At 47.9% G+C, this 16,213-nt stretch overlaps 1 protein-coding gene across 4 annotated transcripts in view; it reads right to left on the reverse strand.

Annotated features, from left to right (window-relative positions):
* The window catches only part of FANCI (FA complementation group I), a 27,964-nt gene extending 13,172 nt beyond the window's left edge, over nt 1-14,792 (reverse strand). For 3 of the 4 annotated variants that reach the window (XR_012661725.1, XM_075100576.1, XM_075100575.1), the window contains exons 1-18: nt 14,630-14,792; nt 14,441-14,513; nt 13,719-13,849; nt 13,158-13,314; nt 13,020-13,077; nt 12,399-12,440; nt 9,172-9,295; nt 8,205-8,290; nt 7,889-8,021; nt 7,542-7,634; nt 6,907-7,043; nt 5,901-6,081; nt 5,213-5,300; nt 4,529-4,659; nt 3,803-3,873; nt 2,769-2,883; nt 2,263-2,385; nt 1,095-1,163 (exon numbers count right to left, since the gene is read on the reverse strand). Coding sequence is in view for 3 of the 4 variants with exons in the window: in XM_075100576.1 (XP_074956677.1) it covers nt 1,095-1,163; nt 2,263-2,385; nt 2,769-2,883; nt 3,803-3,873; nt 4,529-4,659; nt 5,213-5,300; nt 5,901-6,081; nt 6,907-7,043; nt 7,542-7,634; nt 7,889-8,021; nt 8,205-8,290; nt 9,172-9,295; nt 12,399-12,440; nt 13,020-13,077; nt 13,158-13,314; nt 13,719-13,849; nt 14,441-14,513; nt 14,630-14,713 (1,896 nt within the window). In the remaining variant the exon portion in view is untranslated. Of the gene's footprint in view, nt 1-1,094; nt 1,164-2,262; nt 2,386-2,768; nt 2,884-3,802; nt 3,874-4,528; nt 4,660-5,212; nt 5,301-5,900; nt 6,082-6,906; nt 7,044-7,541; nt 7,635-7,888; nt 8,022-8,204; nt 8,291-9,171; nt 9,296-12,398; nt 12,441-13,019; nt 13,078-13,157; nt 13,315-13,718; nt 13,850-14,440; nt 14,514-14,629 lie in introns of those variants that run through there. The other variant, XM_075100577.1, reaches the window with a different exon arrangement.
* Between the last annotated feature and the right edge of the window lie 1,421 nt (nt 14,793-16,213).

Raw genomic sequence — 16,213 nt, forward strand, 5'->3', positions numbered from 1 at the left:
TAGGACCGTACATGCACATGAGCCACAACACCTGTTCTACTAATAATTAAAATCCCCTTGTGCATTGTTCACGTACCTCTCAGCGAGGATGCGTCACTGACCTAAAACATGCAACACTCACACTTCACCTGCAGTGCTACCACTCCTTTAAACAGTGAGGAAAAGTAACTGCTTCTGCTGCCCACCACCTGTACCGAATGCCTGTTCCTCTTATGGCATCTGGCTGCCTGGTCTAAGGGTGCAGGCTGTTATGGAGGCTACACTTGGCACTGAAACAAATCCATGAGACACCATGCTTCCACCAATTCCTGGCTGTTTGGCACACCACAGGAAGGATATATGCCTTGAGTACTGATTTAGGATCAGAACCGAATAGGGAAAGTTATATATATAATGATGCTATAAAATTTTATACATTTACACCAAGTTCCCATTAAGTGCCCTCTGCTACACAAAAGCTGCCTTGGCTCTGTTCGTGTTCCCGCCTCAGACCCTATACTGTCATGGGAAAGCTGGAATTAGTCAGCATGAACTCTACAGATGATTAAAGGGAAGAAAATTACTTGTCTCAAAGAAAGCACAGCCTGTCCAATGGATTGAGGAAATGTGATTGTCTTGTTGCCATGAGCAACACTGTTGGGGGATGAGTTAATCCTCCTAGATCCTACATGGACTTGGGTATTCTCCCGATGGGAGGACAGCAGTAATAATTACTTTGTCAGCACACATCCTTGGGGAAGTATGGGAGGGTAACTGCTGCACACTGCTAAGGAACAGGGAGCACACAAAGCACTTCTTTGGGCATCACACTTCTCTCAGCATCTCAGAACTGAAGGGTTGGAAAGGGCTCCAAGAGATCCTTTCTCTTCCACCCTGTGACAGGATATGAACCAGTCTCCAGATGTTTACCCAGTCTGCTCTCTCAGTATAGCTGGGATTTGAAGGCATCTTTAGAGAAGTGCTGCAGCACTTAAACATGTTTCCAGTGTAAGGGAGAACTATTTTCCCAATATTTCACCCGAATTGCTTGATATGCTGGTTGCAGTGCAGAATTCTTAGGGTCTCTGCAGCCATGCCACAGAGCAGTACTTTACCTGGGACAAAAGCGTTTCCATTATAGAGCTGGCTAGCTGGGAGTTCCTGCGAAGGACATCATAAAACCCCTGAAGACAGGAAGGAAGGACAAGTTGGCTTACACAACAAAGAAAATGAACCACACGCATAATAAGTTGGTGTCTTACGACAGCAATGTCCCTTTGGCACCACAAGGAACTGTGAGGAAGTAACAATGTGCTCACTGTAAAACCCCATACCTGGCAAAGCAAAGGCACCACAGAAAGAAGGTATGAATCAGAAAGAGTATGAATTTCCTCACGGGGGCCCTCTCACAAGCTGTATCTTCCCAGCAGTAGTGGCACCAAGCCCAGAGTGACTTTCACCGCTATTTAACACTAGCACTAGATCCAACCTCAAACTGTGAAATCCTGCTTCAAAGGCAAAACAAGCCGGTGGGGAAACTGTAGGAGGCAAAAAAAATCCTTCATAGAAAACTCAGTGGATGCATAAAGCAGGCACAAGTCTTAGAGCAACACTGACGAACACACCCAAAGCTTGCAGCTCCCCAAAGGTCAGTCCAAGTCAAGAAGGAAACAAAATCTCTGACCTGAAGAGTTTTCCTTTTCTCAAGCTAGTACCCCATGGTTAGGTCAGGAGCTAAGATATGCACCCAGGAATGGTTCTCTATATTAGGCCATTTGTCAAAACAAACCTAAGGGGCGGACAAGCCTTTACAGAAAGTTGCAAGAGGAAGAGAAAAGACAGATCCCTGATGCAGAGTCTCCAAGGAAGTTTCCCCACACTCTCCAGTCAGGGTTTTATTTGGAGTCCATGATTAATTCCCAGCAACGCTGCTTCTACCCAATGCCTGTTCTAACACTACACCCTACTGGGCATCAAACATGCTTCCCATTTCCTAGGTCACACCACAGGAAGAGCCACTGATGCATTTTTGCTTTTAAGCAATGTATGATATAAGAAAGATACATTAATCTGTCTTTGGGCTTATAATGGTCCAAAATAAAAAGCTGCAGAAGGATTTAAAAAAAATATAGTCCTTGGTACACGTGTCCCATGAAGAACATAACCAAGATGACGAGTTGTTTTCCACAATAACATGATCATTATTTACCTGGAGTTACAGGAGAACCAGACTACAGAAGAGCTAGTGGCTGTTTAAAAGGAGATTGAAGAAACCGTGTTTACCTCATATAACATGAGTCGAACATCTGCTTGCTGGCTCAAGCATCGCCTCAGGCTGCCCAGGATTTCAAGGCAGAAGGCCTCATTAGCTGCAGAATTATAGCAGGCATGAACATCTGCCTGGACCTGAGAGGGAATATTAGTCACGTTATACTGGTTACAATTCTCAAACATCACAACACAGAAGCAAGGTGATAAGGGGTCTGGCCCCTAAACAATCACTGAAGTAGTAGCGTGCTGCCAGGCTCTTTATCACCATCATGGAGCTGTGTAAATGCTCCCCAGAATACTGGTGCTGTTAAGAGAGAATGACTTTGAAAAGCAACATTCCTAGGCCAGCTTCTCTTCACACATTGCATTTCCCAAAGCTTTCCTTCCAGGGCTAATCCTTACTGAAGTTATATTTCCATTTTGGGGAAACACTCCATTCTTGAGTTGTTTCAAACAGTGCATATTAGACATGAGACGGTCTCATATGTCCACACTGGGGACTGCAGAACAGCACTTACCTGAGTGGCACCAATGGCCTGGCTGCACTGGGAAGAGGACAAGCTGCCCAGAACCTTAAAATTTCTTAACAGAAGCAAAAAGCCAGCAACTGCAGCTTTACGAGCATCGAGCTGCCTGTGAGTCAGAGGGAGATAAGAGAAGCATAAGGAAAAACAGAAGCAAGAAGCTCAGAAGTAAATACGAGATCAATTCAGCAATGAAAAAAGGTCCACAAATACAGAGTGATGGGACCCAGTGGAACTATATTCCCCAAGAGAGCAGCACAGTCCGAAGTAGTTAAGAACTTGGCAGTTTGCTGTGAGCTCCCTTGCTCTACACTCTCACAACATTCAACTTCCTTTCTGGGCTTGCGATGCTCACACTGAAGGTAAGCCCCAGGCCAGGACCCAGACATTAAATATCCCCTGGAAACTGGAATGGGAGAGTCTCACAGAGCTCAGAGTTGGAAAATTCTTTATGAAAGGCTGGTGGTGGGTTTTGCTTTGCTCACCAAAACCCAGGTCTTTTCCAAGACGTTGAATAATAATCCTAAATTATGAATTCTGTATTCATAACCAGGCAGCCATTGCCCAACAAAATCCAGTCTATGATCACAGCATTATGAAAGACAGCAGGATGGTTTGCTAAAAGCATTACCAAGACAACAAGCCTGCTTCTCTACCACCTTGAAAGGGATCAGAGGGAAGGTGGCAGCTCAGCATTCTGATCAGTGGTTCCTTCCAGACTCTCCCTAGCATCTGGATGTACTCAGCTGCGTAGACACAAGTTGCAATTTGTTTTAATTTTGCCTAGTTATTTTGGAGTTCCCAACAGCTTTCTGAATTTCCAAAGCCCATTCAGCTGGGGTTGTGCTCAGTTCAGTAGAGCTATGACTCTATTACAGCCCTAGGCAAAAGGGGTAGGAGATGTCACCACCTAGTTATGGGAACACCACAGTAAGATAACACTTAGCCAAAACAAACAAAAATACTTCTGCTCCAAAAACATAAATGAGTTGTAGAAATCTTTTCAAAGAATCCCCTTCCGAGCTTACCTGGAAAATATAGCTTTTTGGAGAACAAGTATCAGGGAGTCCCTCGCTGACATGCTGACTTTGAGCAGAGGCTGGAAAGGAAGATATACCTTGGAGAGAAAAGCACTAAGGCATGCCAAGCCCTTAGGGCATATGAGCTCATCTTCCTCAGGCCCATCTGGCCCTGCATTTCCAATATTTTCATCAGTACAGTAGGAGAACCAGAACATTTTAAAACAATATAAAATAAAACCCAGAGAGCTGTAGCAGTGAGACACCTTAGCAGGTTAGTGAGGACACAGTGCAAGGGTTTGGGAAAAGAACTATTTTCCCCAGATTGGATGAAGCAGGTGAAAGTTTAATGCCAGGGCAAAATCTCAGCCCAGGCAAAAAGAAATACTGATATGGAGCTTGGAAGGAGAAAAATCAACGTGACAGCTACAGCTGTTCAGCAAAACACTGTACACTTAGTTTTCTACAGTGTGCAGCATCTGGGCATCTTCCAGACGAAAGGTCAGCACAGAGCAGTTTTCGGTACCATGCCAGACCACACCATATGCTTTTTGCTGGAGGGCACATGCAAAGCCATGCTTGAAGAACAGTTCCATGCTGCACTGAACAACCTACAGCAGAGCATGAAGGTTTATTTTATGAGGAGGGTTATTAGATCATGCATATAATTGTGGCCTAGAGCTGTCACTGGAACTCAACTAGCAAGGATATTCATGAAGAAATGCAAAGATTTACCTGTACTGCCCGGAGCAGCCCCTGCACTGTGTCGATGGGCAGAAAGGACAAATTGTCAAAGGTCTCTGTAACTTTGGAGGAGGAAGTCTGAAGAACAAGAGGAGCAGACACAACGATATTGGACAGCAAGTCTGAAAAATAAAAGGACAAAAGGAGGAGCTGCTGCCAAGGGGTCAGAAAAGTCTGAGCAAGACATGTCTATAGAGTTAACAATTACAGAATAATCAAAAGTGTTCCATTATATGGAGAGGTCATGATAGGACAACCATCGAAAATCTGAGCTCTGCTGCAGGCAGGCACAAAGTGTAAAACATTCACAAACTGGCTGCAAGGCCTCACCCCACCAGAGGGCACTGAGGTGTAAGAGAAAAGGCTGCAGCATAGGCACCTCAGCAGCCCTAGCAACTCCCAAGCACAAGGAGGAAGGCAAGGCTGGGAATGTGTAACAAGTTACTGACTGATGGGTACCAAATTTCTGTGTGTCAGCTGTTCCACAGCAACTGCCTGCAAACATGTTTTCACCTGTGACAAATACAAGGTAATCTGATGCAGCTGACTCCTCAGTAAGAGGGGAAGGAACAACTGAGTTTCTTGGCTTCAGATCACTTCAGCACAAACTTGTTCTGAAAAGCTACATTCTGAGTGTCCACAGAGCCGGACACATTTCTCCGTCTTTCCTGTTACCTATGAAGTGGCCGACAGGAGACGCTGCTTTTGTGAGGACTCTGTTCAAGACCTGCTCAAGAATATCACTTCTGATGGGCTCATGAACCTGAAATGAGAAAGAACAATAAATAAAAATAAAGCCCTACCTAAATTTAAGATATTCCTGTACATCAGAGCACAGGCATTGTGCAGTACAAAGCAAATCCAGTGCTGAAAGGTAAGCTGGGACTGGTTGCTAGAAGTCCCCTTTCAACTAAAGTCACACAGACTGATTCAGATTTCATCCCAGTCCAATCAGAACCGGCACATCAGAGACACACAGACACAGAGTACACTCAGAACACAACGCGTCAAATGGTCTGTGGGATGCAAATTTACCACTTCAGTCAGGATGCTGATTTCAACCCCACCTCTGTCAGATTTTTTTTTTTTGTACCTCTGAATTTCTCTACTTTCTCTGCAATTTATTGGAACCTGAAAGAGGGATTACACAAGTATTGTGGTAGCTGGTACAGATTAGGCAGAAGACTTTATGAAGAGGACCTCTTGCAGCTGGACAGGGGGAAATAGGAGACTAAATGTAGTATTGTTTGTAAAACACTCATAAGGGATACAGCAGGCAATGTTTTGACACATTTACCATGAGAGAACTCGAACAGAGTGCCCTTCCCCCCCCAAAAAAAACCCTCTCCAAACCATAGACTACCTTAAATGTTTCCAGCAGGATACTTGCTCCCAGTCTGCAGGCCTGCTGGGCTGGCATTTTTGAAAGGCCATAACTGGTATCAGCAGCTTTTCCTCCAAAGGGCTTTTTTGGTTCATATGATTCCATTAGGCTGAAGCCAAGATCCACCAAGCCCTGAGTAACGTGGTCCCAGCCAAATGCACTGAAGAAAACATTAAACAGACCAGGGAAGAAACAAGTTAGTCACAGAGAAGGTTTAGATTAGAGCAGTCGAAAGTAAAATCTTCTAGTCATTCCAGGGTTCAAAGCAGCAGTGAGAGATGCTTGATCACACCAGGGAAGATACATCCCTCAGACCTCATAACTGTCTTTAGGCTGAGGGGCAGATGCTCAGCACAACACATCTTGCAGTCTTGGTTTTTAACCATCAGACTTCCTTTCCAGCCCAAAGGTTTTCTCACTATGGGGAAATGATGTGCACTCAGGTCTGATCTGAACATGACAGTAGGCTACAGTCGGGATGCACAAATATCCTACTGATCATAAGATCTTCAAGTCAGAGAGGAAGACAGACAAGGAATGCCTCGCATCAAACTAAAGGACAACTGGTGACAGATCACAGAGCTCTCCCACAGGATGTTTAAAGGACTAAGCATGTGAGGGAAGAAAACACGGAACCTATCACTCATCCCTTGATAAGAACAGAAACTACAGCCGGCAGCATGACTCATACCATCAGCTGCTTTACCAGTAAGAAACAGTTAGGGTTCTGATCAGTTCAGTCCTTTGTACCACCAGATGCCAAGATTTGAGGTAGGGATTTATATGGCTGCATTTTGTTGCCTTTTTTTTTTTTTTTTTTTAAAATTCACCAATATAAAACTGGGATAAAAACTTTGGATTTTGACACTGTTCCCTGCTGGCACCTGGTCAGCAGTATTTAGCACCCCTGAGCGTTCTAGCAAGGCTGAAACTCTCCCCCTCCCAAAGCCCATTGAGCTTTCTGCAGCACGTGACAACAACTCACCTATTTTTCACCACTTCCAGAATTACAGCAGTTACATCATACTGTTGGGGAAACAAATCCTGCAGAAACCTGGAGGTCTGAAGGAGCTGCAGGTCCTTGCAGCTTCTCATGATTGATGCTTTCAAGAAATCAAATATCTGGAACATAAAAGCATTGAGTGTGAGGAAATGATCTCTGAAATGGGACCTGTATAGTCTTGGGTATGTTCCAGTAAGAGCACCAGCCAGAGCACAAGTTCCAGTACAGCCTGCCAAAAATCTTAACTCACTTCTTTCTTAGGACAAATACACCAACCTCATTAAGTGCCTTAAGGAGGGTAACATGCTGCCAGATCCTCTTCGGCTGGCTATCACAGAGCCAAAACATTAAAAAAAGAAGACAAGGCTTTTCTTCTCATCCTACAATACCAAGCCACAGAATCACAACTCTGGAAAAACCTGACATTGCTCTGGGGTCTTTTATACTGTTCAGTAAACTACAGCGTAGCAATGATCTAACTGCCTCCCCACAAGCATCCTGAAACCATTTCAAGCCTAATTCTGATGGGACTATGACCTAACCATGCTTCCTTTCCCTTACAAGGAGTGCAGTGTAGATCCCCATGGAAGTTCTCTACAAGATTATCACCCACATACCTGCTCTTGCAACCTGTGTTTTACTGCAACTGATAGCAAAAGAGCCACGCTGAAGGGACACAGGGCTTTACCAGGGTCCTTCTGTTGCTCAGTCTAGAAAACAGCAAGCAATAGTCAGAAAGCTTGTTATCTTCAACCACAAGTTCAAGGAAGCTATCAGGCCCATAACGCACTGCTGTTGCTGTGCAGAAAGGGACACGTCTCTTCAAACATATCATAGCACTTGTTAAAGTGAACATAACTGCAATAATAAAAATTACTAAATCCCTTCTACAGATAACCAATTAAGTTTTTAAAACCCTGCTTCAACATCTTCAAGAACAGTGCCTGCTCCACCTTTGTCATACCTTTAGATGCCTGATTAGTTCCTCGCCTAGGTCCTGATCCAGGTTGATAACAGAAACAATATGGAGGATAACAGTGCCTTCCACATGGCGGAGCTGGTCTAGGGGCATTGTGGCTACCTCAAGGTCCACTGCTCTGTAAATTTTATCAGAAAAAAAAAAAAAACCATGTCATCCAAAGCCATAGATAATTTCTTATGTATTAAGGAGAATGTATTTGTACAAGGCTTAACAATTCAAATTCAAGGAGCCCTGGGCAGTACTAGGGTGACTACAAATACCCAGGCAGTAAAGAAAGGGGACAACACAAAGAACTTACTGTGGAACCCTCTGTTCTTCCTTTTGTCTCTTATCCAATTGATTGAAAAAACTGATGATTCCTTCTAAAACAGTCTTCTTACTGCCCTGCAAGGCAGGACATTACATTAAGCCACTGCAGGGTCTGCAGTATCCCAGAGAATTTTACTCTATTGCCACACTAGTTACAAATGTCATGGTATCCTTCATTTCCCTTCATAAACCACTGAGGTGGGGGAGGGCTGCTGTGCAGCTCCTTTCCAGATGAAACAGTTTTTGTATTTCCTTTCACTGCACTTATTGAAGAGCTGGAAGAAGCTGAAGCTCTCAGACTTTTTTTTTTTTAAAGTTATTATTAATTAGAAGGGATCCTTTATGTTATAATCAATTAGGGAGACTTTCAAATTCCTAACCTGAAACCTAACATTACATTTTGGCCAGACGACCCAAATGACCTCCTGTAACATACATGTAATTTGTTGACTGGATCATTTTGGCATTGACTTGGTCACTAATGGAGCAAGCAAAAGAGCCAGATTACCCTGTCAGACAGCAGAGACATCATTGGCAGCCTCATCTTGCAGGAAGAGCACAAGAGATGAGACATCCCCAGTACAAGCCAGATTACAACCCAGAAGACAGTCATACTGCACAAGCTATTATTATTGCACGCAGACCACAGAGTGAGCAAAACCACACTTAAGAACACTGAGAAAACCCAATCCTTTCTGCTGTCTGCTAGGTCTGTGCTTATCCCTTATTTCTCAAAGGTTTCTGTCTTTCCCCACAAGGAAGTCCAAGAGTGTATCTTTCTCTGAGCAGTCAGCTTCTTCAGGCTAGGAGAGAAAAAACCTACTGATGTCCTGCTCCCCACAGCACAGTTTGTGAACAACCACAACCCCTACCAAAATCCAGCCTATAGCTCAGCCTGTACATATTTTTTGTCGTGGTGTGCACTTAGGGGGAGGCCAGCTCCCATGAGCTTTTACCTTTGCAGAAAGCAGCAGCAGCTGATAAACCAGAGGGGGAATTTCCTGCAGGTCTAATGTGGAGAACATCCTAAGGACCTTTTCCACCACAAACTGCAGCTCCTCTCCTGAGAGTGGAATATCTCTGTTGAAGCAAAGATACAACCTAATCATTTTCACTAGTTTCCTTCAGAATCCACAGCAGTCAACCCATAACTACACAAAGGGTCCCAATGTACAGACAGGCAGTAAATGCTCACAAAGTCCTCACCAGGAGCAGTTGCCACAGATCCCTCAGTACCCTACCATGGTCCCAGAATATTTTTCAGCCTTCGGTGCTTAGATCTCCCTCACACTATGCTTGTTCATTAATGTATGGTGGCCTCATGCGATGGCAACCAGGAGACCAACCACCTCAAAGGTTTGCATAGCTGTAGTGGGTCCTCGTACACCCCTCTGGGAAACCTGTGTGCTCAAGCACCTTTCTGAAATGCCTGTACCCCAATACACGCAGCATGGGAAATAAACAGGAGGAACCAGAGGTCTGTGTGCAGTTGCAGGGCCATGATCTTGTTGCAGTCACAAAGACATGATGGGATAGCTCACATGACTGGAATGTGGTCATGGTTGGCTACAGGCTTTTCAGGAAAGACAGACCAGCAAGGCAAGGTGGGGGAGTTGCTCTTTATGCGAGGGAGCAATTGGAATGCATTGAGCTCTGCCTCGGAGTGGAAGGAGAACATGTTGAGAGCTTGTGGGTAAAAATTAAGGGACAGCCAAATATGGGTGACACTGTTGTGGGCGTTTGCTACAGGCCACCTGATCAAGAAAAGGAAGTTGATGAAGCCTTCTACAGAGAGCTGGAAGTAGCCTCGCAATCGCAGGCCCTGGTCCTCATGGGGGACTTCAACCACCCTGATATTTTCTGGAAAAGCAACACAGCGAGCCACGCACAATCCAGAAGGTTCCTGCAGAGCATCAAGGACAACTTTTTGATGCAAGTGGTGGAGAGATGTGCTGCTCGACCTTATCCTAACAAACAAGGAAGGGCTGGTTGAGGATGTGAGAGTTGGGGGTAGCCCTGACTGCAGTGACCATGACATGGTTGAGTTTAGGACACTGCGAGGTAGAAGCAGGGCTATGAGTCAGGTTACAACCTTGGACTTCAGGAGGGCCAACTTTGGCCTCTTCAAAGACCTCTTAGAAGGAATCTCATGGGCTAGGGCTCTGGAAGGCAGGGGGGCCCAAGAAAGCTGGGCTGGACAGTATTCAAGGACCACTTCCTCTGAGCTCAAGATCGGTGCATCCCCGGGAGGAAGAAGTCAGGCAGAGGATCCAGGAGACCCACATGGATGAGCAAAGAGCTTCTAGAGAAACTCAAACGGAAGAAGAAGAAGTTCACAGTATGTGGAAAAAGGGACTGGCCACTTGGGAGGAATATAGTGATGTTGTCAGGGTATGCAGAGATGTGACATGGGCCCCGATGGGATGCACCCACAAGTGCTGAGGGAGCTGGTGGATGTTCTTGCTGAGTCACTCTCCATCATCTTTGAAAGGTTGTGGAGGACAGGAGAGGTGCCCGAGGACTGGAGGAAAGCAAATGTCACTCCAATCTTCAAAAAGGGCAAGAAGGAGGACCTGGGGAACTACAGGCCAGTCAGTCTCACCTCCATCCCTGGAAAGGTGATGGAGCAGTTCATCTTGGAGGTCATCTCCAGGCATGTAGAGGAAAAGAAGGTTATCAGATGTAGTCAACATGGATTCACCAAGGGAAGATCATGCTTGACCAACCTGATAGCCTTCTACGATGGTGTGACTGGCTGGGTCAACGAAGGGAAAGTAGTGGATGTTGTCTATCTTGACTTCAGTAAGGCATTCGACACTGTCTCCCATAGCATCCTCACAGGCAAGCTAAGGAAGTATGGGCTGGATGAGTGGACAGTGAGGTGGATTGAGAACTGGCTGAATGGCAGAGCTCAGAGGGTCGTGATCAATGGAGCAGAGTCTGGATGGCGGCCTGTCACTAGTGGTGTTCCCCAGGGGTCTGTGCTGGGTCCAGTCCTGTTCAACGTATTCATCAATGACCTGGATGATGGGATAGAGTGCACCCTCAGCAAGTCTGCTGACGATACCAAGCTGGGAGGAGTGGCTGATACACCAGAAGGCTGTGCTGCCATCCAGCGAGATCTGGACAGGCTGGAGAGCTGGGCCGAGGGGAACCCGATGAAATTCAACAAGAGCAAGTGCAAGGTCCTGCACCTGGGGAGGAACAACCCCATGCAGTGGTACAGGCTGGGGGCTGAAGTACTGGAAAGCAGCTCTGTTGAGAAGAACCTGGGAGTGCTGGTGAACAACAAGCTGACCATGAGCCAACAATGTGTCCTTGTGGCCAAGAAGGCCAATGGTACCCTGGAATATATTAAAAGGAGTGTGGCCAGCAGATTGAGAGAGGTTATCCTCCTCCTCTACTCTGCCCTAGTGAGACCATGTTTGGAGTACTGTGTCCAGTTTTGGGCCCCGCAGTTTAAGAAGGATGTGGAACTGCTTGAGCAAGTCCAGTGGAGAGCTACCAAGATGATCAGGGGGCTGGAACATCTCCTTTATGAGGAAAGACTGAGAGGCTTGGGTTTGTTTAGCCTGGAGAAGACTGAGGGGGGATTTCATAAATACCTATAAATATCTAAAGGGTAGGTGTCAGGATGATGGGACTAGGCTCTTTCCAGTAGTGCCCAATGACAGGACAAGGGGCAATGGGCACAAGCTGGAACATAGGAAGTTCCACCTCAATATGAGAAAAAACTTCTTTCCTGTGAGGGTGCCAAAGCAGTGGAACAGGCTGCCCAGGGAGGTTGTGGAGTCCCTTCCCTGGAGACATTCAAAACCCGCCTGGATGCGTTCCTGTGCCCTCTGGTCTAGGTGTACCTGCTCAAGGAGGGGGTTGGACAAGATGATCTCCAGAGGTCCCTTCCAACCCCTGCCATTCTGTGATTCTGTACTGTTAATTTGCCAAGGTTCACTCACACATGGAATAAAACCCACAATGCCATGCCCAGTCTCTGAAGCATGCCTGCCAGCTGCTTTTTATATCCAAAGGGATCTGATGTGGATATTCATCGACTCAACCATCCACAGGGCTGTGCTTGGTATGGTCTGACCTACTATTTGTACTTGCCCCAAACTACGTGTGAATATATGTGGCCATGACTGCAGCACAAGAAAGTATTGATGTTGAAGGTAGAAGGAATTACCTGAACATGTTGGCAAGATGTATTACACTCCGAGGATCCCACCTGGTAAAAAAAAAAGTTGGAAAAATGAGAGCAAGCAGAATTATCATTTTCCCCTTCCCTCCTCATACACAATTACTCAATGTCAATATTCCCCTGTCACATTCTGATATTAAAATCAAAAGCCAAATTTCCACCAGAAGTCACCACCACCCCCTTACCACCCAGACACAGGATGCTCCAAACTGTCCCAGTCCCCATGATAACAAATGACCAAGAAAGGAATAAAAACAAGTGCTTCCTGAGACAAGTTAACGAAACGCTACTACAAGATCTGGGAACCGGGTGATCCCTTGCCTTCCCAGCCAGAGAAGACATTGTCACAGAGGGCACATATTCAAAGATGATAGAACAGGACACAGACAGTGACGTCCAGCTCATCACAATGTGTTTTTCAAAGCACATGAAACACACTGTTTTGCCATGCCACTAAGAGGATGTTGAGGCTACAGACACTTAGCAACTGCAGGTTTAGCTCCCACTGTACTTGTAGGGTATCAGAGGGAATTTTGTAAAAGGCCCAAATAGGACTAGGCACTGACTGATCTTTAAATGGTCTAAAGATGGCAGAGATGAACTTACTTGCTGGAGCAGAGGGTATTTATCAGCTGCTTCTTAAACTCTTCCCCATGCAGTTCACCTGAAAAAGCAAATGTCTTTCAGGAGCCAATTCCAGAGAATGGGAGGACAGGCTGGGAAGGAGCAGCTGAGAGGGGTTACCTTTCCCATAAGCCAGGCTCTCCTTCGAACTGGCCAATGCAGTGAGAACAGTGGAAAACAACTCCAAGGATTTCCCGTTAGACAGGGTGCCGCCTTTAATAACATCAACAAACAGGGTGGCAAGCTCAGCCAATGCATGGCCTGGCAGCTGGCGAGCCTGGGAGAAGAAACAACAACATGAAAGATCCTGAGGCAGCACACAGAATTCCACATACATGCCCAAACCATCACCAGAAACCAGCAAAGGACAACGTTTCTTACAGTGAAATGTTCCCCTAAAAGGGGAATTCACCCCCAAGACTGTCATACCATCATTTATAGAACTGAGCAGTAAAGCAAGTTGATGTAATTATATGTTTGGAGTTTTGAGTCTAAGTATAATTATCCAAAGATAACCACATTTGCGCACAGAGCAAATTCCAACGCCACCTAACTTAGTCCAGGGCAGATCCATGGAAAATACACAGCTCATTTTCCTCAATGGCCTAGTGAAGTATCACAATCTACATACGAAATGATACCCAGCAGACCCCAGGAAAGTCAGCCCAAAGGAGCTTCTACCTCCAGCATCAGCAGTCCTATGATTTCAGACACCTTGCCCAAATGCAGGTCCCCTGACTCCACTAGCGGGACACAGTGCTTGTAAACCTGAAGCCTCCTGAGCACACCGCTTCGCTGGGAACAAGGGGAGCCTTATAATGATAAAATAAAGAAAAAGAAGAGTGGAAAAAAAGTTATGCGAGTAACAACATGTTGCTAAACAAGAGGAAATTAGCATGGTTAAACTGTCACCTGACGGCAACTCTCCATTTTGTCTATCTGACAAAACAGATAAAAAAACAGAGCATAGGAAATGAGAATCTCTTGCACAAAACAGCTGAAGCACTCAACCCTGCTATCACGCCCTGTGGTTCACTCAACCTGCAGCCTGAGATAAGGAAGCATCAAAATGTTGAGAAGAATCAGCTTGGCAATTAAGCTTCAGCTGGCCAGCTCAGTTCTGCTCCAAGGTATCTAAGGGCTCCCAAAAGTAAATCCCACTTACAGCAGGTTCACTACAAATGATTAGTCCGGTTTCTGATTTGCTGTACGTATTTTGAGATGCCCCGTTTCCCTGTGACAGCCCTGACTGGCTGGTTCTTACCGAAAGTGACACTTCCCTGTGCTGCTGACCACTTACTTCGCCCAGCCAGCCCGTGACCCACCGGCTCTCAGCAGGGCCGGGGCCGGGGCCGGAGCCCCCTCCCCACTCACCCCCAAAGCGCAGCTCAGAGATCACCCACCTTTGAAGATCCCTCTTAGCAAAGCTGCCGTCTCCCTCCCCTTCAGGGCCTGCCTCGTCACCATATCGCCCAGCTGCAAAGAAAAGGGGACGCTGTGACCTGCACCTCACCCAAGGCCTCCCGTGGAGAAGCCGCCGCCGCCCCACCCCGCCGTCCACGGAGGGCCCGGCCCGCTGGACACCCGTGCACCTCGCCCTCCCCCAGGCTCTCCAGGGCCTCCTGGAGCTTCTCGGGGTCCTCGCCGGCCGCCAGCGACAGGATGCGCTGGGCCATGGGGCCACGGAAGGGCCGGGCCCGGCCCAGCCCGTCAGGGGACTCGCTGCCGACGGCCGCCGCGCCTCAGCGCCGCCGCCACGAAATTCCCGCCCGGAAGTGCCCGCCTGTCACCCGGGCAACAGCTCCCGCCCCCAGCGCGCGCTTCCCTTCCGCGCCACCGGCCGCTCCCGCCTCCACCGGAGGCTCGGGGTTCGAGTCCCGTGGGGTGTGGGCAGCGCGGGGCGCAGGCAGCCAGGGCTGCGGGGCACTACGCAGTGCGTGGCAGCATAGGGTGCAGAGCCGCGTGGGTTGTAGGCACGCGGCGCGCAGGACGGTGTGGGGTGCAGGCATATGGGGCTGCAGGTGCAGGGGTTGCAGGCCAATGTGGGGTGCAGGCACGTGGGGTGGGCAGCCGAGGGGAGCACTGGGGTGCCCGGCACAAAGTGCCCATTCAGGGCAGCGCCCAGCCCCTGCGGGTGCCACCCACATGGAGCACGAATCCCTTTGAGTAAACCCCTTAATTCCAGGGGGCACGAGGGGTGGCCTTGGGCACACGAGGAGGTTTAGCCTGCCTTTAAGTAGCGGGGTTTAGCCAGAGGATCTGGTGCCAGCACCGCATGGGAGCTTCTGCAAGCCCTGTGCTCACGAGGAGCAAGTGCTGACACTGCCAAGTGAGGGCAGGGGCCGTGGGGAGGGGGATAACTGGACGAGAGCTTCCGTAAGAGATCCAGCCACAGCACCTTGGGGTGGGTCCCTCTTGGAGGTGCCACCCCTTCTGGACACCCCTATTCCTAGGACTACACCCGCTTGGTCATGCCAGGGATTGTGCATGAGTCTGCAAAACTATTTTATCTGCGGTGAGCATGATGGCCAGGATGCCCAGGTGGCCAGGAGAGCACAGGTCCCCTATGCCACCCCGTGCAGGGCTGTTGGGTCTGTCTGGGAGCCCCCAGGCTGATGATGTCCCCCCATCACACACCGTCTTACTCGCTGGGCTGCAGACAAATGTCCAAAAAGCTCTAGGAGGGAGCTGAGACTTGCGCCGGGGCTGCCGTGGGAAGAGGACAGGAAGATTGGGAGGTCTCCGGTGGAGAGCAGCATGTGGTGCCCCAGCCCACAGCAGCATTTCTCAGTGTTTTGGCACAGGTCTGGATTTTCCCTCCCCACTCCCCCCTGCCCTTCATCTGGAGTCTTGTGCCTTCCTCGTCCTCGCTCCGTTGCAGCGGATCTCAGCTCTCTTTGCAGGGCAGCCCCGTGGAAACCAAATCCTTAAATCCCAGTAGCATTACAAAACATGCCTTGTGTAAGCCCCTTCAGTCCCGCTCCTGTGCTTAACCTGGCCCTGCCACCTCCCCAGAATCCCCATTCATGGTAAGAACCCAGCTGAGCTCCTCTCATGGGCTTGGGGAAAGGGCTGTGCACAGCCCCATCCTCACCATGTCCCCACCCAGCTCCTGTAACCCTGGGCCCAAAAAGAGTTAAGGCTGCGAGGGCTCCGTGCTCCATGCAGCTTCAGCA

The sequence above is a fragment of the Phalacrocorax aristotelis genome, chromosome 7 (genome assembly GCF_949628215.1).
Source record: "Phalacrocorax aristotelis chromosome 7, bGulAri2.1, whole genome shotgun sequence".
Lineage (NCBI taxonomy): Eukaryota > Metazoa > Chordata > Aves > Suliformes > Phalacrocoracidae > Phalacrocorax > Phalacrocorax aristotelis.